This window comes from Drosophila nasuta, chromosome 2R (genome assembly GCF_023558535.2).
Source record: "Drosophila nasuta strain 15112-1781.00 chromosome 2R, ASM2355853v1, whole genome shotgun sequence".
NCBI lineage: Eukaryota > Metazoa > Arthropoda > Insecta > Diptera > Drosophilidae > Drosophila > Drosophila nasuta.
In genome coordinates this window covers 31,647,961-31,671,232 of record NC_083456.1, presented here as the reverse complement: position 1 = coordinate 31,671,232, position 23,272 = coordinate 31,647,961, and the positions used below count along the sequence as shown (strand labels likewise).

The 23,272-nt window shown below is 41.1% G+C and overlaps 6 protein-coding genes across 8 annotated transcripts in view; 4 read left to right on the top strand and 2 right to left on the bottom strand.

Moving 5' to 3' along the window:
• Positions 1-6: 6 nt before the first annotated feature.
• Positions 7-2,427, top strand: LOC132786088 (uncharacterized). Its single transcript, XM_060792480.1, has one exon. It carries the CDS (start codon positions 137-139, stop codon positions 1,787-1,789), a length of 1,653 nt encoding a protein of 550 aa, XP_060648463.1. The 5' UTR covers positions 7-136; the 3' UTR covers positions 1,790-2,427.
• Positions 2,428-3,032: 605 nt separating this feature from the next.
• Positions 3,033-5,484, top strand: LOC132786084 (uncharacterized). The gene is made up of 3 exons (XM_060792479.1): positions 3,033-4,764; positions 4,825-5,040; positions 5,096-5,484. The coding sequence occupies exons 1-3, from the start codon at positions 3,208-3,210 to the stop codon at positions 5,327-5,329; spliced, it is 2,007 nt and encodes a 668-aa protein (XP_060648462.1). The 5' UTR covers positions 3,033-3,207; the 3' UTR covers positions 5,330-5,484.
• Positions 5,485-5,521: 37 nt separating this feature from the next.
• LOC132786093 (ADP-ribosylation factor-like protein 6-interacting protein 4) lies at positions 5,522-6,295 on the bottom strand. Its single transcript, XM_060792487.1, has 2 exons — positions 5,846-6,295; positions 5,522-5,780 (listed from the first exon to the last, which is right to left on the bottom strand). Exons 1-2 carry the CDS (start codon positions 6,066-6,068, stop codon positions 5,533-5,535), a joined length of 471 nt encoding a protein of 156 aa, XP_060648470.1. The 5' UTR covers positions 6,069-6,295; the 3' UTR covers positions 5,522-5,532.
• A 315-nt stretch (positions 6,296-6,610) lies between these two features.
• Positions 6,611-23,272, top strand: part of LOC132786092 (eukaryotic translation initiation factor 4E type 2) — a 57,325-nt gene continuing 40,663 nt past the window's right edge. The window contains exons 1-2 of one of the 2 annotated variants that reach the window (XM_060792485.1): positions 6,611-7,306; positions 8,549-9,008. In XM_060792485.1, coding sequence (XP_060648468.1) covers positions 7,269-7,306; positions 8,549-9,008 — 498 coding nt within the window. In that variant the 5' untranslated portion in view covers positions 6,611-7,268. The remainder of the gene's footprint in view (positions 7,307-8,548; positions 9,009-23,272) is intronic. The other variant, XM_060792486.1, reaches the window with a different exon arrangement.
• On the bottom strand, positions 7,383-8,495 carry LOC132786090 (UV excision repair protein RAD23 homolog A). Its single transcript, XM_060792483.1, has one exon. It carries the CDS (start codon positions 8,434-8,436, stop codon positions 7,465-7,467), a length of 972 nt encoding a protein of 323 aa, XP_060648466.1. The 5' UTR covers positions 8,437-8,495; the 3' UTR covers positions 7,383-7,464.
• Positions 9,883-23,272, top strand: part of LOC132786091 (syntaxin-1A) — a 50,198-nt gene continuing 36,808 nt past the window's right edge. Inside the window, exons 1-2 of one of the 2 annotated variants that reach the window (XR_009632404.1) lie at positions 9,883-13,151; positions 14,926-15,664. Coding sequence is in view for 1 of the 2 variants with exons in the window: in XM_060792484.1 (XP_060648467.1) it covers positions 12,280-13,151; positions 14,926-14,944 (891 nt within the window). In the remaining variant the exon portion in view is untranslated. Of the gene's footprint in view, positions 13,152-14,925; positions 15,669-23,272 lie in introns of those variants that run through there. The other variant, XM_060792484.1, reaches the window with a different exon arrangement.

The following is a 23,272-nucleotide window of genomic DNA, read 5'->3' as shown; positions in this document are numbered from 1 at the left end:
AGTCAGATTTCGAATTTCGCCAGCACTGCACGGCTGAGTTACTAACGAAAAAAGAATATAAACTACAGATTACGGAGTAAAACGAAACGAGAACGAAACGCGAAATTGTGTTGTCGATTAAGAGTGTTTTTCAAAAATGTCGCAGACTCTGGACGATCTGCTGCAGCGTCAGGAGCACGCTCGCCAGCTGCGTCTTGCAACGCGCAACCCAAAATTCCGTCGCATCAACTCCCTGGATCGCATACCCGAGCATCCCAGCCAGGATGAGTCCGAGGACGGCGACGACAAGACGCCACATCGTCACTTTATCAAGCTGCGTCGCCAGCGCACCGCCGATGGCAGCCTGCTGCGTTCCCAGCCCAGCACTCCACAGAAACCTAGCACCAACTTCTTGCTCTTCGGACCCCAGTTGTTGCTGCGTTTGGTTTTCTCGCTGATGAGCTATGTGCTCTACATTCCTCTATCGATTGCGGCACCCAGTTTTTGGCTTTCGGCTTTGTTGTGGATCTTTTGGAAGCTGCTGCGCGTCCCAATTGGGATCTTCAAGTGGCTACTGAGTGCGGATGAGGAACAACAACAGGGAACATTGCATCGTCAACGCACGGTGCTCCTAAGTGGAGGAAGCACTATTCAAACCCTGCACATGGCACGTAACTTTTATGGCTCCGGAGCACGCGTTGTGGTCTTTGAGTTCGAGGGTCTATTTGGCTTGGCACGCTTCTCCACCAGCGTGGACAAGTTCTATGTGGTTCCCCGTCCCAGCAGCGCCAATGTCGAGCAATACATTGCCGCCCTGTGTCACATAGTGCGCAAGGAGCGTCCCACTGTCTATGTGCCTGTGTGTGCCACGAGTCCGGCTTACTATGATGCTTTGGCTAAGCCGCATCTGGAGCTACTTGGCTGCGCCAGCTTTGTGCCCAGTGCTCAGGAGACACAGCAACTGGACGATTGTCTGCAGCTCTTCCAGCGCTGCGAAGCTCAACAGATAACACTTCCCCCTCATACGGTAATCACGGCCCAGGAGCAACTGCATCAGCTGTATGAACGCGGCTTTGTGGGCGGCTATCGGAACATCTTCATGGCTGGAGGTATGCAGGGAGTAATGGAGCGTCATAAGTACATCTTGCCTAGTCGACGCGTTGAGCTGTTGCAGTTCAGTCAGCATGAGATTAGCGAACGCCAGCCGTGGCTGGTGGTGCGTGATCAGCCGGGTTATCATCACTATGTCACCTGCACCACGGTCAAGGATTCGCGGGTCGTCGCCAATGTCAGCTGTCGCGTGGAGCATCACACCAAGAACCTGATCCCAGTGCGTCGCGATGATGAGGCCCAGATTGAGCTCTGGCTACGCAGCTTCTTTGCCAAGGTTCGCTTCCAGCGCAGCATCAATGGTCATATCAGCTTTCGGCTGGTCAAGTCGCCCGCGCATGGCGGACAGTTTGTGCCGCTAGGCGTCCGACTGGGCGTGGCACTGCCCTACATCTGCCACAACCGATCGCATGCGCAACTCTTGTGCCGTGCCATCAAATGCATGTGCATCCATCGGACGTCGGGACGCCATGAGGAGGAGGCGAACAGTTGGAGCTGGAGTTGGACGGCGTTGGAGCGGAATACGTCGACGGCGGCGCTGGATAAGCGGGAGGCGCTATTTGCGTATTGGGATCCGCTGCCCTATTGCGCCTACTATCACTTTCAGCTGCCGCTCGAGTCCGTCAAGCTGTTTTTGCAGCGACGGAATCGCAGTGAGACCAAAAGTTTATCGCCGCGCATCACGGCGCCGGTTCATTGAACGCACTGCAGCAGCGTAGTGGAGAGAAGTGAAGAGTAGCCGGGCAAAGCAAGGCAGTTGGAGACAGCAGCTAGAGAGAGATTAAACAGACTGAACAACATACATGCATATGTACACACATATACAGCAACAACAACACATAGATGGCGACACTTGTGCCAAAACAAACATACATATGTACACACTTGTACATAAGCACATAAATATGTGCACACACTTGTACATAAGCACATAAATATGTACACACTTGTATATAAGACATAGATGGAGATACTAGTGCCAAAATACGCACTATGTACACACTTGTACATAAGCACACGCATACATATGTACACATTTGTGCAAAAGCATACGTGTATATTGCACACACTTGTACACACTTATTTTATATTTTGTTTACTTAAAGATCGCGCGCACGCATCAAATGGGGTTCAACATCTATCTAGCGAGATTAGACTATAAACATAAAACACAACATTCACACACTTTATAACATACATACATATATTTATGTATTTGTAGTTGTGTGTGTACACATCGATCTGGCACAATCATTCATACGTAGGCCTAGGCCTCAGTTTGTTGACTTTGCCATAATAAATAAAGTTGATACGTAGTATATAATTTATTAAGCACAATTGCAGCGCGTTTGCTTTTAATTACCCATTTTAGTTGTATTCCTTTTGTCACAATTGCACTTTTTTACTCACTGCACATTTTATTTAGACTGAATAGAAACTTTAACTATAAACTGCACTGACCACCACTGTGAGACACGATGTCCTTGGTGGTGGTTTTTGCTTTTGGCCATATTTCAGTTTCGTTTTCGTTGATGGCCCACGTTGCTCTGGGCAACGGCTTTAGGTCAGTTTAATTGCGGTTAGTGCTGGCGGTGAAAACGGTAACTGAGTCATTTGCATTATCCTTATCGCTTTAACCCCCCGACCGTGCAAGCGGTAGGGGGCGCCACACACGCGCACAATGCTCGTATGCAGCTAAGCCACTAATTAAGGTAGGGGGCGCCACACAAGCGCAAACACCTGCAGATTGCAGGGCATGCAATTAAGGTAGGGGCGCCACACACGCTATGCAATTGCATGCAACAATCTAATTTTTATATAATATATAAATGCATGTAAAAATATACAACTTTTACATTACTGAAGTGATTTTATAAAATGCCATTAGCGCTTATGCCTTACTGCGAGACACTCTTTTGTAACGGCTACTTTTAGGCTGGCAAAACAGCCCCGACTAATGGCAGTTGCCGCAAGCAAGTGAATGGCAAACGTTAACAGCTGACTGCTTAGAACATTCAGCTCGCGTACGCACAAAAAAAAGGAAGAAAGGAAAACACACGAATTTCTTGCCAAAAGTTACATTTTGCACGTCGCAGCGAAAATCGGGGCACCCGCAAAATGAAAAACTGGCCAAACGATGCTGCAACAACGCCGCAACGCGTCCAACCGGCACAAGGAAGCATCCGCGGCGGCGGCGTCTCCATCAGCATTGAAAGCGACTGCGACGATGAAAATGAGTCAACAACGGCTGAGCATGATTTGCTGTTGCCAGCGGCGCCTGCAGCGCCGACAGTGTCGCCCTTGTCCTTAATAACAAATCCGGCAGCTGGGCCCAGCACCACAATCAACATGGAGCAGCAGCCGCTTCGCAGCAACAACAGCTCGACTGCAGCGCGTTCCAGCAACAACAACAGCAACAACGCCGGCGGCAGCGGCATTTTGGCCTCGCTGCTTGCCCGACAGCGCTCCTTGACGCCGGTGAGCAGCACACCGTTGAATCGTCGGCTCCAGCAATCGCGCAGTGTGGGAGGACCCAGCAATAGTTTGGAGGAGCCGCCCCAGGCGCCAGCAACGGCGCCAGTTTCATCACCGCGTCAATTGGGCTTTTGGCGCATGAATCTAAACGAAATGTTTACGCTGTCGACGACGCCCTCGACGGAGACGTTGCGTAGCCTTATCGCACATTCCAATTTTCGCTATCAGGCGGCACAAGCAGCCGCAGCAGGAGGAGCGGGAGGAGGGGCAGCTGGAGCAGCGCCTGTCGCTAATGCTGCTGCTGCTGGTGGTGACAACACGCTGAGTCAGCAGCCTCCTTTGGCAATGCCCTTGAACGGCGAGCCAGAGGCCAACAACAGCGCCGCCCTGCGCATGAGCAGCAACAATAGCAACAACAGCAGCGGCATGGGACGCAGCATCTCCCTGCGCGAGGATGAGTTGCAGCCAGCGCGTCTACAGCATAACAACACACGTCACACGGCAAGCGTCTTGGGGTTGTCCACAAGCCCTCCCCCCTCTGCTGGTGGTGCCTCCTCGCCTACAGCTGCGATTTCGGCCTCAGCACCAACTACGCCCAATGAGGCGCCAAATGGCAATGGGAATGGAAATGGCAACGAAAACAGCGCCGATGATGATCATGTGGTCACCGATTTGGTTGTCCAGATACTTAGTCACTTTGTGCGTTATCTTCCCATCTTGTGCATACTCCTTATCAAGTTTGTGCACGACCATTTGATAGGCATTCTCGATCTGCTGCTCCTGCAGTTCATGATGGGATACCTAAGTGTGGCCTTGACACGCCAAGTTGCTCGCTTGGCGCAGCGGGATTGCGGTGTGCTGGTGCTGCAAGCGCTCATCAACATGTTGGTGGTCTTGTTGCGTCTCTCGATTGCCACCGAGCCGCCGGATGTGTTTGGTTTACTGGTGCCGCCGCCAAAGTCGTTTGTGCACAAGGAGGAAGAGCAGCCTCTAAGTCCAACTGGTGATCCGCCCAGTACACATGCAACTAGCATCTTCATCGAGGACATACACAGCTTTGTGCTGACACGGCAAGCCGTACCCTTAGGCATGCTGCTCTACTACGTCGCAGTCAGTGATCTGTTGATTAAGATGCTCACGATTCTCATCAAGGTTTTCATCACGCTGCTGCCTATTTCTGTGATACGTCTAAAAGTGCGAGTAAGTTTTTCCTTTGCTTACTGAGAAGTTTGAGCATTAATTAAAGCATCTCTCTTTCAGGCACGTCTCTATGTTGTGGTCGAGTATTTGTCGCAATTCTATCGCGCCTTGACGCCCATTTCCCAATGGTTCTTGTATCTCTATGGCTCCTACACAGGGCTGACTGTTATCTCGGGTGGATTGTTGTCCTCCTTGTACATTGGTGCAAAGATCTTTGAGCTGGTGGATCGCGGCAAATCGCTAAAGAAATCCATTGCCACCTTTCGACGTGATATTGTAAGCGAGATTCTTTTTTACTTGATGAGCAGATGATTTAAAGTGAATTTTGCAGGACTCGGAGCGACCGCCCACTAAAGAGGAACTGGATGCTGCGGGCACTGTGTGTCCCATCTGTCATGATGCGTACAATTCGCCGATAATACTGGAGTGCGGACACATCTTCTGTGATGAATGCGTCCAAACGTGGTTCAAACGGGAACAGACGTGTCCCATGTGCCGCGCCAAGGTCAGCGATGATCCCGCCTTCCAGGATGGCAGCACCACGTTTTTCTATCAGCTCTACTGAAGCTATACCTCTTACCTTTCCTTACCTAACTATCTTGTTTGTGTATGTATCTATCTATTCCATTTGATCTTTATGTAAATAGCTTAAGCAATTGCTGCACAATTTGTTTATTTAGCATTTAAAACAGTTATTAATTATTAACTATACTTATTATATATTAAACAAATATTAAATTCAAATAGTCTTTTCTTGTATCTTGCATTTTACTTTGGCTTCTGTCGCTTGGCAGCTGCTAAGGATTCCATTTCAAAGTATTCACCATCTCCGCTCGTTGCCTTCTTGTTGATGCTGTGATGGCGCTCTTTACTCACAATTTCTTCGAGCACTTCGCTGTCGCCCTTGATGAGGCGTGTACGTCCCGTCACAGGATCCACCTCACGTCTTATTTGGCTTTGACGACGTTGATATTCCTCCGGCGTCTCCGGAGCATGTGATTTGCTGTTCATAAGCGCTTAAAAAATGCACCAAGACAAGTGAGAAGTTTTTACCGGGTATCTACTGCTGCTTATTACCGACCTATTGGTATTGCAAAGTCCTCTTCGCTGCCACTGTCGACTGTTGCAGCTGGAGCTACCTTTGGAGCCTCAATCTTTGGTGCCATTGTTGCCTCTTTAATTGCCTTGTTTTTGCTGTGCTTTTTGGATTTTTTGGACTTGCCTTTGTGCTTCTCCTTGTGCTCTTTGCGCTTGCTCTTGTGTTTTTCCTTGGACCGCTTCGATTTCTTTTCGCTTTTTCCCATTATTATTTTTATTGATTAATGAAAACGCAACTTAAAAACAAAACTGCAAAAAGTGAGAACAAAATGAGCCAGTGTGACCAGCGCAATATGCGCTGAAATTATCAAGATAAACAATAGTTTCATTTAACGATTAATTTATATATTGCGCATAAAATGAAATCAAAAAATTTAAATTTTAAATTAGTTCGAATTGAATTTGTCAGCACTGCCCATTTAACAACGCAATATTGAGTTCAAACAAACCGCCTTCCAAGCAAAGTATCTGAGATTAGTATGACCAGAAAATCACAGAAACCTACTGGTCACTCTGTTGTTATGTTATGATTTTTAAGCAGCTGATTTGAGGCACTGACGAAGTGAATGAAATGCAACATAAATGACTGCCTAAAGAGATAAAGAAATAAAACTGTTGTTATAAACGGAGTAAAAACTTAGTTTTAATACATAAATCTTTACGCTGCACATGCTAGAAGTGCATGGCCTGCCATTCACCCCGAAATAATATGTTCTGGGTGTGTTGCAAAACGTGTGCGCACGTTTCTGATACATTTTACAGCACTCAATAATTTACGTAGCACGCCGATAAAAACCATTAAAATCAAAAAGAGCCAAACAACTTTACGAATATTGTTTACCAACTGGACGCCATATAACTTCACAAAGAAAACGATACGCGACTGCGAACGCGACCAGACGCTTCAACAGGCCGGCCAATTAGCCACAAACGCGGCAAAATTCGTGGTGTGGACACCACACACACAAGCACGAGCAGTGAGCAACACACACAAACACTCACGAACATACACACGCACACCCACAAATAAACACAACGACGACCACGCAGAAGGAGCTCAAAATTTTGAAAAGAACCAACATAAAAACAAGAGGAAGCAAAATACGTTTTGGCAACTAGACAAAATAGTACAAGAGTAGAGAAACAAAAAAAAATACTGTGCAACGTGCAGTCAACTGGCTGTGCAACAACAACAATAAGAACAACAACAAATCAGCGACAGTAGCGGCAAACAGGAGAATCAGCAAACCAGGAGAAGCAACAAAAGCAACTAGCCAAGGCAGCAAAACGGGAACGGAAGAAGAAGCAACAGCGGCAGCAGAAGCAGTAGAAGAAGAAGCAGCAACAGCAGCAACCAAAACTAACTGTCTAATCTTGTAGAGCAAGCGGAGCAGTTGCCCAGCATCATGAGCATGGAAAAAGTCGCCAGCAAACAATTCGAAACGTAAGTGGAGCAAATGTTTGTTAGGTTATGTTATGTGAGCCAACAACTCCCCATTCTTCGATCTTCAATCTCCCGATCTGCCAATTTGAATTTTGTGCCCTTTTACCGTCTGCTTTATTCCAAAACGTGTACAAAGTCTTTTTAGAGTATTTGTGTGTTTAATCCTCGTCCTCTTCATCCGTCTGACTGAAGAGTATATCAGCTGTCAACTCTTCATTCTTGTCGCATGCCACATACACTTGCAACACAGTCGCACGATCAAAGCCCAGTGCCATCAGACGCTCCACAGCCGCTTCCTCCTCGCTGGTGAGTTGTGTGGCAGCCGCATCCTCGCCAGGCGCCGCATTCAACATGGCTATGAACTCGTCCTGATGACTGCGGATCGCTTCAAAGGTGTGCGGAGCCGATTCGCTGAGATGCGCCAAAACCACTTCGAGCAGCTGCGGATTCTGACGAATCATGTCACGCACATGGGCGAAACGAGGATCGGCTGCCAAATGCTGCAGTCGCTCCGCTGTCGAGTCGGAAGAGCCATCGGGAGCTGGAGCTGGAGTCGGAGCTGGTGTAGTAGCTGCTGGGCTGCTTCGCTCGACTTCTGTGGATGGAATGCCGCTGATTAGATACTCGATGGCACGCTCCGGATGATTAAAACTGGCTCGAAGCGCTGCGCGCACTTGCTGCTCCTCGTAGCCCATATCCATGAGATTCCGCACGAGTTGCTCATTGTGTGTCAAGGAAGGCGGAGTAACAACAGGCAGAGGAGGCTGCTCAGACTGCGGTTTGGATACCTCTTTGGACTCCGCTATTAGTTCCCCTTTTGACTCCGCTATTGGTTCCCCTTTTGACTCCACTTGCGCCTCCGTTTTCGACTCCTCCTTCAACTTCTGCTGTTCTGCCTCACCTCGCTTGGTCATCAGCACTATGAACTTGTTCTCCACAATGTTGTACTGCTTCAGCGGCTGCTCGTCCTCCATAATGCGTCCCGCATAAATCAACTGCAGCTGCTCCACTGGATGCTTAATCTCCGGCAGCTGCACCAAACGCTGCTTCAGTTGAAGCACATTCTGCGAATCATCCACCAATTCCAGGCTAATTGTGCGCTGATCCAGCGTGCGTATGGACAGCTTCATGTTGAAAGTTTGCTAGTTGAAATTTAAATAGAATATAATTGTTTAGTTATTAGTTTCGCTGAGGCGACTTTGTTATCACAATTTCGTTGAACAATCTTTTTTTGTTTTGCAGTAAAACGTGGCCGGACATCGTTGACAGCGATGACAGCGAGGTGGAGAACGAAATAGATGTAGACAAACTGCCGCCACTGGAAGTGGGGCCCAACGAGAATCGCCTGCAGCACACATACTGCTTGTGGTTCTCGAGGAAGGGCACACAACGTGCGGCCACCGACTACAGCAAATCGTTGCATGTGGTTGGACGCTGTGCTAGTGTACAACAATGGTGGTCTCTTTACTCGCATCTCATCAGGCCCACGGCCCTCAAGCCGTATCGAGAGCTAAGCCTGTTTAAACAGGGCATCAAACCGATGTGGGAGGATCCGGCGAATAGTAAAGGCGGTCAGTGGTTGATAAGATTGCGCAAGAATAAAATCGAGCGTGCCTGGGAAAACGTTTGCATGGCGATGCTAGGCGAACAGTTTCTGGTGGGTGACGAGATATGCGGCATAGTGCTGCAGACAAAGTATCCGGTAAGTGCACTGCCAACATTTTATTCCTTTTTAAACATGAGCCAAAAAAGCCTGAGAGCCACTCACTGCTGCCGTTTCAAATGTGGCGCGCACCCGTTGCAGTGCTGCAAAACGTCAAAAGTCTACGATTTAAGATATTGCTAACTGCATTGACTCTTATTTGCACACCTTGTGCTTGTTTTTATTTATTTATAAATTATATTTGCTGGTGGAGAAACATCGAACAAGATTTAAAAATATTCTATACAGTGATTATTTTTTAAAATAAGATAAAAGGTATTAAAAAATAGCGTGCCGTTTTATCCGCGATTTGCAAATATACCAACTTTTACAGTGTAACCTGCTGACACTTATCAGTATTAACCGTATTTTTCGGTATAAAACGTATATATGAATTTCACCTGCGCTCACCTGAAAAAAACAGCGTTTTAAAACAAGATGAAAATAAGATAAAAATATAATTTATTAAATATAAAGTAATTCATAATTTGATTATTTTGAGTTAAAAATGTTTCTCGACCTGCAACAATTTTTCGCACATGTATAAATTTTTTTACAGCTTCAGCTAAATAAATATTTAGCCATATTAATTACAAGTGTGCCGGTATCCGTAACCGTATTCGTATCCGTATCCATTCATAAAAAACTGCTGCGCACGCCGTTCAATTTACGAATGAGCGTGTGAGACGCGTCGCGCAATACGTTCCACAAACAAACCGAATGCTGCTGGCGCTGTTAGTTGTTGTTGTGATTGTAGCGGCGTATTGAACGCTGACGTAACGCAAGTGCTTTCTGGTATTATTTGGTGCTTTTTTGCACACTAGTATTTTTATTTAGGCGTCACATAGCGTCGCACAAAAAGTGAAAACAAGCGAATGTCTGACAAAAGAAAAGACGATACAAAAGAAAACCCCGAAATTATTACACATTTTGCAACGGTCTGGTAAATTGTGTAATAAAACGGTAAACATAAGAGAAAAGTGAACGCTACGATAATAAAAACGAAATGATGGCACTAACAAAATTGCCGCATATGCGTCGTTGAGCGAGAGTGGCATGTGTGAGAAAAGAAAGAGCGAAAAAGTGTCGTATCAACAACAAATCGCGAAATTTACTACAAGCAAACGCAGTTGTAAATCAAATGAGAGCGCGAGCGAAGGCTTCCACTCAACACTAGCGCAAACGCACTCACAATATATTCCACAGTGAGTGGAGCAAGAGTCACACATTTAGCATTTGGTTGGTCTGAACTGCGCCGGAAGGCGAAGCGTGTTTCAGATTGACGAGAGCCAGCAACGCGTCGAGTGTGCTTTTTAGCGACGTGCGCGTAAAACAATAGGGCGACAACATAACATTAAACTGCAACAACAAAAATTATACAAAACGTCAGCAAGAGAGAACGAGAGAGCTAGTGATTGCGAGAGGGAGAGTAAGAGAGTGAGTGAGTGAATGGTTATTTGCCACCCACCACAGAGCAAAGCGAATGGCAAATGTGTGAAGTGCCCGCCGACTAAACTCACTCACACACATACACCACTACCGAAATACCAATATACCAATACCAATACATACAAACACTCTCTCGCACGCACGCAAAAATAACGCAAAAAATAAAACAACAAAACGGAACGCAAAGAGAAAAACGCCCACCGTACAGCCAGCCGCCCGCCCCCCTCGTCTAGAGTCCCCGTCGCGTGTGTTACTGTGTTGTTGCTATAAGCAACCATCACGTCACACAGTCTCCCGAAGCAGCAGCAGCGGCCGTGTTTGGTACTAACAAGAAGCAGCAGCAGCAGTAGAAGAAGAGGAAGAGAGCCGCCGCCGCCGTTTGGAGCCCTGCGCAGAAATCGATTTTTTTTCGCCCATTTGGCCGTACAACGAACGAAGTCAACCTCAACCGAAATTCGTTTTAAGCACAGTACACGCATTGACGATTGTGTGTGTGTAATGTGTAAATGAGAGCAAAGCAGCAGCAGCAGCAGCATAACCCAAAACGCAGCCAAATATCGAAACTCAAACGCATTGCACTTTGCAAGTGCTTTCGATAAGTGTGCAAAGTGAACGAAAGCCGTCGATCAACAAAACATCTCTAATCGATAACACGTTGCTGCCCCGCCCACTCCCCTCGCGCTTCGTTTGTCAATATTTGTGTGTGCGTGCGTGTGTGAAGATCGGCAATCAACACCGACCAAGTGCATAACAACAAACACTCAATAAAAAAAAAGAAAGAAAAACGCAAGGTTGATTAAAAAGAGAAAAAATGAAAACGATGTGCTAAAAAGCTTTTCGCCCATACAAATAAATCCCACGCATTGTTTAACGCAACAGTAAATATAAAAGAAAATAAGCAGCTAAAATATATAAACGATATATTTCTTGTTGCTTGCCGTGAGTCATTATTTAACGTTGTTGCTGTGCTCAGCCACTTGACTTGCTGCCTGGCATTGAGGAGCTCGTGCTTAGTGTGTCGCTGTCTCTGTCTCAGTGTTGGTGTTGTTGGTGCTCCGCTAGTGTGCGTTAGTGTTAGTGTTGGTGCTACTGTCGTCGTCGCCGTCGTCATCGTCGCTCTCTCGCTGCGGCTCTCTTGAGCGCAAAACACGCGCGCCGTTAACGAAAAAGCAAAAGCATAAAAAAAAAGGAAAAAGAAAAACCGACTGCCAAAGAATATACATATATATTTGTATGTGTATGTATATGTATTATTAAGCAAAAGAAAAGAATAGCAAAAAGTGAGGTGCGTGTAGCAAACATAACAACACAACAGAAGAACTTGAGAATTGTGAATTGTGCGAAACGAAGCGAAACGAAACGAAGCAAAGCAACAAACAAACAACAACAACACAAAAAGGCAGAAGTGAAGAGTGAAGTATTTATTTAGGCCACGCTGCATGCGAAAAACCATTTAGCGGTCACACAAATCTACGGAAAATCAATAGTCACTTTTGTAAGCAGCAAAAGCAGCAGCAGCAGTCGAAAAGTAAAAACACAGAAAACAGAAAACAAAAAACACGTTGAGCAACAAAACGCTGCAAAAGTTGACAGTTAACTGCTAACGACAACAACAACAACTCGATAATAACAACAAAAGCTTACGTAAAGCTCGCGTTAAACGGCAACTGCAACAACTGCAACTAACAAATCAAAAAGCAAAAAGCAGAAAAAGGAAAAACTCAACGACACAATCGTTTGTTCGTTCAGTTGAAAGTGAAGCGAGAAGTGCGAAAGAGAAGAAACTAGTTATTTGAACCTCAGCTAAACTTCCGCTGTCAAGATGACGAAAGACAGATTAGCCGCCTTGCATGCCGCCCAATCGGACGATGAGGAGTCCGAGGATGTTGCCGTCAATGTGGACGGACATGATTCGTATATGGATGATTTCTTTGCCCAGGTCGAGGAGATACGCGGCATGATCGATAAGGTGCAGGACAATGTCGAGGAGGTGAAAAAGAAGCATTCGGCCATATTGTCCGCACCACAATCGGACGAGAAGACCAAACAGGAGCTCGAGGATTTGATGGCCGACATCAAGAAGAATGCAAACCGGGTGCGTGGCAAACTCAAGGGCATCGAACAGAATATCGAGCAGGAGGAGCAACAGAATAAATCATCGGCCGATTTGCGTATACGCAAGACGCAGCATTCGACATTGTCGCGCAAATTCGTCGAGGTGATGACCGAATACAATCGCACCCAGACCGATTATCGAGAGCGCTGCAAGGGAAGAATACAGCGTCAGTTGGAGATCACAGGACGTGCGACAACGAGCGAGGAGCTCGAGGATATGTTGGAGCAGGGAAATCCGGCGGTGTTCACACAGGGCATCATCATGGAGACGCAGCAGGCGAAACAGACGTTGGCCGATATCGAGGCACGGCATGCGGACATCATGAAGTTGGAGACATCGATCAAGGAGCTGCACGACATGTTCATGGACATGGCGATGCTGGTGGAGTCGCAGGGCGAGATGATCGATCGCATTGAGTATCATGTGGAGCATGCTATGGATTATGTGCAGACAGCAACTCAGGATACCAAAAAGGCGCTCAAATATCAAAGTAAAGCGCGACGAAAGAAGATCATGATACTGATATGCTTGACTGTGTTGGGTATCATAGCGGCTGCATATGTTAGCAGTATTTTCATGTAAATTGATGCAATTACTTAACTTACACACACACATACACAACATATATACACACACACACGAACACATCTAAGTACATTTAGTCGATGTCTGTTTAGGATGTTGTGCAACCCACCCAGAAATATTTCAATATGTTGAAAGTCGAAGCGGCCCCTTGCCAGTGAACTACACATACACATATATACACACAGACACACACACATACAGAACACACACTTGATAATTTAGGCTCTAAAATTAACAAAAGATATATATATATATATATGAACATATACGGCATTATATAGCTAATTTGTATGATTAGTTTAGCAAACCTTGAGAGTCTACTTGTATTTGTTATTATCCTGAGCAGGATATGTTTATCCTAAGGCTCAACACACACACAAACATACACAGACAGACAGACAGCAGGACAGCCAGAGAAAGCTTAATAACATTTGAACAAACATTTGAAATAATAGAACCATAAACAAAGCAATTATTAAGCAAGCATCTCCTCTTCTATATTATGATCAAAAATTGCTATATATATATGGTATATATATAACTATATAAACTACAAGAAAAACAACAAGTAATTGCAAAAGAAAATCATGAACTTAATTGATTATTGTTATAATGCGAAGCAAAAGAAAAAAACAAAACGAAAAAATGAGAAACTTTAAGAAATTATACAAAAAAAAATAACACAGAGAAACACAAATGTTAATTTGTAGATTTGCTTTGCCTACGATTTCTACAATATTCTTCTTATTCTTCTTTCTATCCCCAACAAAAAAATTTGTTTATGCATTTAATTTTTGTATTTCGTATTCTGTTTTCTTTTTCTCAAATGCTCTTTATACTATACATATATATATATGATAATGTTAATGATAATATTTATAATTATATTAGTCTCAACACAACAATTTTTCGAACACAAAAATCTCACACTGCAAAAGCAAAAGCGAAAAAAAGCGAAAACAAAATCTCGGCAAATGCAATTTTTGCTAATGTATATGTTTGCGAAGAGTCTAGTTAACTTCTTGAATACATATATATACATATACTATATACAACTCACACATACATATATTTATACATGTATTGTATTTATTATTAAATGATATGATATGATATGAAAGCAGTTTACAAGATAATAATTATAGTGACTATTTACTCTTTACCCGAATCGTGTTCATATATTCAATTCAATGCACTCTTTAAGCTCTACTTTAATTGAGGAAATTGACAGTCGCACATCAACTAAAAAACGATCAAACCAAATCGATAAATAATAGTTTATTCACATACAAACTGTAAAATTAAAGTTGATTATTCAGTTTTTTCAGTTTTTGTGTGTTGCGCAAAATAAATGTTCAACATTTATCAGCAGCCAGAAACGAGTTTGTTTTTTGTATTTCCTTTTCGCAAATTGCTGGCAATCAAAAAATGTTTATTTAGTTTTGTTGTTAGCTCACTCGCACACACACACACACACTTCGACACTAACACACACTCATCACACGCACACAGACACATTCAACTTTGTTTTGTAATATACTTATTTATTTATATCTTCTTTTTTTTGCTTTCAATCTCAAATCCATCTCTGACTAACAACCGCCCAACAACAACCACAACAAAAACAACAATCAACTCAACCACAATATTGGATTAATTTTGTGTTTCTTATTTTGTATTATAATTTAACAACGCATGCAAAACTTCTATGTGACATTTTTATTAATTGAATCATTTCGTTGATTTCCTTGTTTTGTAATTTATTAGTATCAAAGCCAGCAAATAGCATGCGTACTTAAGCTATACAATACGTATTTTGTAGTTGCTAAAGAATACGATAAACTAACTAAATTAATTAAATCAGAATATAAGCATAGAAAGCACAGCAAAACACACTAACTAACCCAAAACAATGAAAAAAAGAACGCTTTTGAGAAATGCTTTCGCTTAAGTAGGAATTGCACCTGTAAGAGCACAACAACAACAACTAGAACAACAACAACAACTACAACTAAAAAACGACAACAACAACAAATACAACAAGAAAGCGAGTCCAGTTTGATTTCTAGTTCCACTTTGCAACTTGCAACTGCACGTTTCTATCTCATTTGCATCATAATAATAACGAGTGACAACAACAACTACAACAACAACGACAACAGTTGCAACTGCACGCATATTAATGCACATTTTTACACACACAACAACAACAACAAGAAGGAGAAGAGGGAACTTCGTATTATGGCATTGAATCAAACTGCGTTTAGCCAATTTTTTTGACCACAATCAATGTGTTTTGGTGTCACGCCCACTGCCCACTGCAACAACAACAACAGCAACTAAAACAACAGCAGCAACAACAACAACAGCAACAACAACGCGTCTTCGTGCGTCGTGATAAACGCGAAAAATATTCGATCAAAGTGAATTCCAGCTTACAAAAACGCCCAAGTTTCGCCTCGCCAACAAATTGCAGCAGCTGCCAAGCATCCAGCAAAACGCCAAGGTGAGTAATACATATATATACAAACTATATATAATAAAATTACATTATATTTAAATGTTTTTCCTCGTACCTCTTTGAGATGTCTCACGATTTTATGAATGCTCTGTCATTGTTTCCGCTTAGAGAGAAACGAGATAGATTGCTGCTTCTGACTTTCTGACTTGATTTGACTTATCAATAACATATTCATTGGGGCACTGAGAGGCTCTGCTTTTGCTTGTTATATGTCAATTATATTAAGAGTGCGATTGTGATTGCGATTGAATGGAGCTCACAGAGTTTAATTGAGCTCGTGATTGCTTGCAAATTGAGCTGAACAACTTTAATGGGTGAAAACAATTAATTAATAATGACATTAAGTTAGAACGAAGCTAGAACTGAGTTTAACACGATTTCATAGACACAATTTTAGCAGTTGAAATGAAAAATTAAATTATTAGAAAGCTATACTTTAATATATTTCATTGAAACAGTTTTAAAAGTTTGATATGAAAAAGAATTTCTAGAATGCTTTAAAAAGAAGAATTCAATTATTATAAAGCTCAATTTTATTACATTTCCTTAAGTCAATATTAGTAGCTCGATATAAAAAAGAATTTGCAGAATGTTTTCAAATTAAGAATTAATTTTTCATTCGATTTCAAAAAGAATTTGTAGAATGCCTTAGAATGAATAATTCAATCATCCGAAAGCTGAACCTTAATATATTCATAATCTACGAACAACTTTTTTAAATTGCTTAATAATAATGCTAGGTATTATTCAGTCGAGTTCTCCTTGTGCACTCATTTTGTTTCATCATCGAATTTCTCAACAGCTTAACCCACACTCGCAAAACTTTTGTGTTCTCCATTTCATTATTTCATTTATCTTTTGGTTTGTATGATCTCATATTTATCGACTCATTGCCGGTTGAGATCTTTGGAGTTTTGTTTTCGTTTTCGTGTAGCAGATGACGTTCATTAGATATTTATGAATCGTTCTTTCACCGCTTTCCGTCATCTATTTAAATATACTTTGAAGTACATCACAATATATAATATTGTTCTTATGCGTACCCTCATACTTGCGTGTTTTCAAGTTTCGAGTTCCTCGTTTTCTATATAAAAAGTCTCTACAATATATCGTTTCATGTATCATTTGCCACGACTTCCTGTCAGCGCGCTCCACAGCTAAATAAACTGACCCTAATGTCAGTTAAACATGCACCGCCCCCATCTACTACGATTAGGTTTTTGTATTTTTTTTTTGTATTTTTTCGACGCCGTTTGAGTCATCGTCAATTCTCGCAGTCGAAGCCGCTGCCCATCAAAAAATGGAAAAAAGAATTGACATTGTCAACAGCTGTTGCGATAAATGGATAGAAAACTATTTACATTTTTTGCTAATTAGTTATTAAAAGCTTATTGTGTGGAAATAAAATTCGAGTATTCGCTGGGCATGAATCATGCGATAAACAAAACCACAAAAAACGCGTATAATATAATAATGTTGATAAGATTTTTAGCATGGAATCGTTAATAGAGAGTACTTCAAAGTGCGACTACAAGAGAGCGTCTATTGAGATTTGTGCTCTGCTCTTGAGCTATTTCAAGTTTATAGTCGAAGTTGTTGTTTTTTTTTCTTTCTTAATTGTTATTTTGTACCTGACTTCGCTAGTGCTCTCTCTTTCACATGTGACGCGTTCTCTCTCTCTCTCTATCTTCTTGCCTGGTATCGAGCAATGTTCCACCTTGTTGCTTACATTCGATTAGTTTGTTTGCTTTTGTATACACTATGCTCGAACGCTAATTAAACACTATAAAGTGAGTGTAAACTTACGACAAATAGTTGTGTACTCACTACGCAAAAATTTGCTAGCGATGATGAGCTTACAAATAATCAAAGTAACTTTTATTTCAAAAACTTGTTCTTATAAGGGATTTTGTATTGAGTTCTTGAATTGAAATATACTTTTAGTATATTATAAGATATTCACTTGAAGAATATTGTTGGTATATTATAGTGTTATTGTACACATAATTGATATACATTTTTGGTATATTATTTTGTACAATAAACATATGATATATAGTTTTGGTATATTATAGTATGCGATATTAAATTAAAATATACTATTGGTATATTTTAATATAATACAATTGAAGTATATTTTTGGTATATTATAGAATTATTGTAAACATTATTGATAATCATTTTTGGTATATTATTTTTTACAACATATGTTTGATATATATTTTTGGTATATTATAGTATGTAATATATAATTGAATTATACTATTGGTATATAGTAAATTACAATTGAAGTATATTTTTGGTATATTATTGTATAAATCATACAATTGAAATATATTTTTGGTATGTTACAATATGTTACAATTAAAATATACGTTTGGTATATTATACAATATGTACTTGAAGAATAATTTTGGTATATTATCTTTTACGGTGTACATTTTATATACATTTTTGGTATATTATAGTATGCAATATATAATTAATGTATACTATTGGTATATTATAATATAATACAATTGAAGTATATTTTTGGTATATTATAATATACAATATACAATTGAAATATACGTTTGATATATTTTTAGTACGCAATATACGATCGAAATAAATTGTTGGTATATTTTAGTATTCAATGTTTAATTGATATATCTGTTTGGTACAATTTAGTATATAATATATAATATAGTTAAAATATATTTTTGGTATATCATAGTATAGTATGCCATCGTAATAGTGCTATAATATACTAAAATATATTTAAATTATATATTGTTTACTGTAATGTACTGAAGATATACAACATATGTATGCTTTAGTATATTTTAGTATAGTATGTTAGAGTAATTGTACTAAAATATACTAAAAATGCTTTTAGCCTATGTTTTATAATATCTTTAAGTGTTTCTGCAGCGCAAATACCTCGTCAACTCATCTGTAGTGTATCTGCAATTTGCGGCATTCCTGACCAGTTTTTGTTTTTAGCCAACACACACACACTTGAGTTTGATGACTGCTGCAGTGCAGCACAGGGCACAGACAGATGAGTTGAGTTCGTTCGTCTGGCGCCTCGAAACTACTCGCTTCATGTTTGTGCCACACCTGCCCCTATATTTAGGAGGCAAGAAGAACGCGTCATGAAATCAATTTATGTATGTATTTAGCTTTTGTGTGTGTTGTGTGTTTACTCATTTTTATTACCCGGTGTTGGCCAAGACCAAGAGCACGATGGCCAGCGATTTTTGCCATTTCACTAGGCCCCGCTCTTAACCTTCCACTCTCTTTCTAACCCTTCGACTGTCTGTCAGTCAGTCTGGATATTTCTATTTGTTCTTTCTATCACTGATGAGTCATGAACTCTGTTAGCTTCAAGTACTGTTTGTGGGACTTTTTTCTTCTTTTTTTGTGTTTTTGCTGTTGATTGCATTCAATTGATTCACTTTTTTTTTAGTTGTTGTTGTTGTTGCAAAAATAACTCACTCGTGCAGTCAAAAGTCATTGGCTTGCAACACATGTGAGGAGACCATTCAGCTGTCAACTTACAACTTGTTGGAAAACTTTTACTCTTGCCGCTTGACCAGGCTAAAAGAGGAAAGTGTGTGTTAGCTATTTTTCGTTGGAAAGTTTTTCCTGTTTTCGTAATATGAATATCTCGAAAAAGCGAACCAAAAAAAAAAGAATCGATTCGAGCGCAACTTCTGCGGATTGAATTGTAAATGCCTTGTTTTGTGGCTATCTCAAAGAAAGAACCATTAATCAAATTCAGTAGATTTCCTGTATATTTATTTTGGCCAGGCCGAAACTCAATTTGAATCAACTGTGGCATTCTTTTTCTAGCCTCCTCTTCTCTATGTTTATCGATTTTTTTGTCTGCTCCTGAGAGTAAACAATTTTGTTAATTGAAAACAAATTTTGAGCGGAGCCAGCAACAGGACGTGGAGAAATGTACACGGCCCATGGGTCCAATCGATGTGACCAAACATTCTACATATGTATATGTACATAAGCACCTAGGCAGCTGGCGAACGAACGAATAAGAAGAAGAAGAGAGTGTGAGGTTATGTGTGCGTTTCGTATGCCTAAAAAAAAGGCAAAGTTTGCAAAACTATTTAATTGCCTATGTGGCAAGAACAACAAGCTATAGTTTGGCAATCTTTTTGTGGATACCCTGTGTGAAGAGAGAACAGGAGAGGGTAGTTATAGTTGTTCCATTTCAAAGTGTGGGTTGACTATAGATTCTATTATTCGAAGCACGATTTAACTATAGATTCTTATATATTCATATTTTTGTGGTCAAGGTTAACACTCAACCGTAATAAAAAGCAAAGCAAATTGAAGTTGAATTGAATAGCTAAATATAATTCATTTCTGTGCTATACTTAAAACAATGACCACTTTTTGTCGCATTAATATTTATGCACATGACATTTCGTGACTCATTCAAAGTGCGATAATTAAAATGCGATGCAAGTCAGCTTCAAGCTTGTCAAATGTTCACAGTCAGAAAGACGCACATGATGTTGTCATATCTTTGTTTACCTTAATGGCTTGTGTTAAACATTAAGTTAATACGCCCTTCTACCTGGCGAACACAGCCAGGTTTATTAAGTAAGAAAGTTACAGTCGAGAGTGCTCGACATTGATATACTCGCTACCCGTTTTGAAATAAAGCAAAACAGTGCGGTACTATTCGTAAATTATACCAAATGATATACCGCAAAAATACTAAATTTATACCAAATATATTTTAATTATTCGGAATTAATATACCGCGAAACTAATAAAATATACCGAAGGCCATATTTGGTATATCGATAAAGTGCCACATTTGAAAACCTGATTCTAGAAGGCGTTCTTTGCCTTTATATACCACAAAAATATACCAAAAATACCAAATATTTTTAAATATACCAAATTTATATACCGCAAAATTAATAAAATATACCGAAGGCCATATTTGGTATATTGATAAAGTCCTACATTTGAAATATACTATGAAAGTCAAAATATACTAAATTGACAGCCAAAATAGCGAAAACCTGATTGTAGAAGGCGTTCTTTGCCATTCAGAAGTTTTTCTTAAATAACTACTACAATTTATCTTATCACAACCTAATTCAGGAATCATAAATACTATATTTATTGTTGTATTTACCAAAACTCGCAGTTCAAGCCACAAAATTGCTACAAATTATATCACTATCTTTTATAGTCTTTGAGATCTAGGTGTTTATAAGGATGGACAGACAGACAGACAGACGGACATCTGATCAAGAATAAAGTATATACATACTTTATGGGGTCGGAGATGCCTCCTTCTTTTCCTGCAGTCACAAAGTTATAATACCCTTCTCACCTATGAGTAGCGGGTATAAAAACGTGGCTAGAACACGCTGCTGAAGCGAACAATACCAGCACACATCTTGACCCTTTTTATTTGGTAGGTTGGTTGGTTGGTCGGTCGTTCGTTCGGTTCAGTTCATTCGCCCAGAACCTTGAGCGGGCCTCCCACCTGGGCGCGGCCCTTGGCACATTATACGTGTATGTGTATTTAATGTTGTTGCAACAACAACAACAACAACAACAGCAGCAGCGAATAATATAAACCGTAACTGGACTGTTAACGAGCAGCCCATTTAAAATAGCAACGAGAGGGCCGAGAAAGGCAGTTTTTCGGCGGATCGGTTTAAAGTTTGGGCCAAAAGTTCGAGTGTTCTGTGTGTTGAGTGTGTGTGTGGGGTTTTTTCCATGTAATTTTCTTTCTTTTTTCCAGGTGGGGTCATGAGTTCTTTTTGTTGTTGTTGTGGAAGTGGAAGTGATTTTTTTTTTTACTTGTTGTGGGGCGCAGCGAGGCGAGTAAAGAAAATTTTCCACAATTTTGAAGTCGACATTTTTATGCATTGAAATTCCCAACATACAACTTCAATTTGCTTTTCTCTTTATTGTCGTTGGGTGCTTCAGATGTTTTTTGGCAAAGATAAAGTCGAGTTAACGTTAAAGAATGCAGAAGCTTTTAGGCACTGTCATGCACATTTGGTAATTGCTCAAAGGATGCCGCAGGACAACAGTTGAGGACAATTGTGTGCAGGAATTTAGTTTATTTTAGATTCGATTAGTAGCTTTTAGATGTTCTCGATGTTGTTGTCACGACCTTGCCAGAAGGCTTAATTAAAGCGAGCAAAGCTCTCCACAAAAGCTGCACAAATTGCAAGCTCATTTGCATTCGCACTCTGCAAACTTGGCCCCAAAACCACATCAGCAGCAACAGCGCAATCAACGAAAAAGCGTTGACTAATTACAGTTGATAGAAGAGCGAAAGGGAAAGGGGATGGGATGGTAAAAGATGTGGGGGGAACGGGTAAAGGGCAAAGCAACAGCTGTGACCCTCGACAGAACCCAAAAATTGTGGCAAACTGTTTTTGATGAAGGTGAAGCAGAAATCCTTAGCGACTCTGGACCAAAGCAAAGTCTTTTGTTTAGCAACAGGCAAGGACGATGACGACAAAAGTCCTTTTATCCCGAAGGCATAAATCACATTTACCATATGTAAATAGAACAAGCTGCTTCTTTCCTTTCGAAAGAAGTAAGAAAGATGAGTGAATACTGAGAAATATGTTCACAACATTAACTATTCAGTTGACGTTATAAAAGCTGGCTTCAACTAGGATTAAAGCAAAGCTTCTTAGTTGGAAGAAGCAAAAAAAAAAAGAACGCGTTGCATACTTGCAGGCGCTGCCATTTAATTACAACGAAATTCAAGTTTGAGTGAAAATCAGCTAAGAGCATTTCTGATTTGTAATCGCCTCTTCCTCTATCACTTTGCAGCTTATCCCTTCTCACTCTCTCCACTTTATCTTATCACTTCACAGCTCATCTCCGTCGCAGTCTTCTTCTTCTCTGCCTTTCCCCTTTGCCATTCGCCTTTGCACGTGGCTGCGGGATGTTCACTGTCTGTGTAGCGTGTTTTACTCAGTTTTTCTGTTCTTCCTCCTCCCTGCTTCTTCCTGCTGCTTGTTCACAGTAACTCGTTAGTTTGCAATGCTGCGGTTGCCTTGACTGGCAGTTTGTTGTTGTTGTAGTTGTTGCTTTAGCTTTTATTGTTTCGTCAGGCAGTTGCACTTTTCGCCCAAAGTGAAATGCAATTGTCGAAAGTGTGTTTCATTTTTGGACTTTTATTAAAAGCGCAAATGCAATTGGTTGGTTAGATGGAGATGGAGATATGCCAGGGACTCACTAGTCTTATTTAATACGTCCAGCACTCTCGTACAGCACTTTTACAGCACTCTGCCATTGATTTACATAATAATAAATTCAACAGTTTTTATCACAGTTTCTCTTTTCTGACATTCCGACATTCCTTTTGATTCATCGTGTCGTGTTGAACGACGTCGAGATTAATTAAAGATGTTCGTAGACTGCAACTGATAGATGCCGCAAATATTTAAAGTTTTTCAATCTTTGCTTTACCCTATCGGCATCAGCTTATATTACTTGCCGTTGTGCAGCCCTGGTTGCTGCTCAACAACGGTCTCATTAATTTTACAACAATACTAAAGCCCAAGAAGAAGAAAAAGGGGCGAAAGAAGAAAGAAT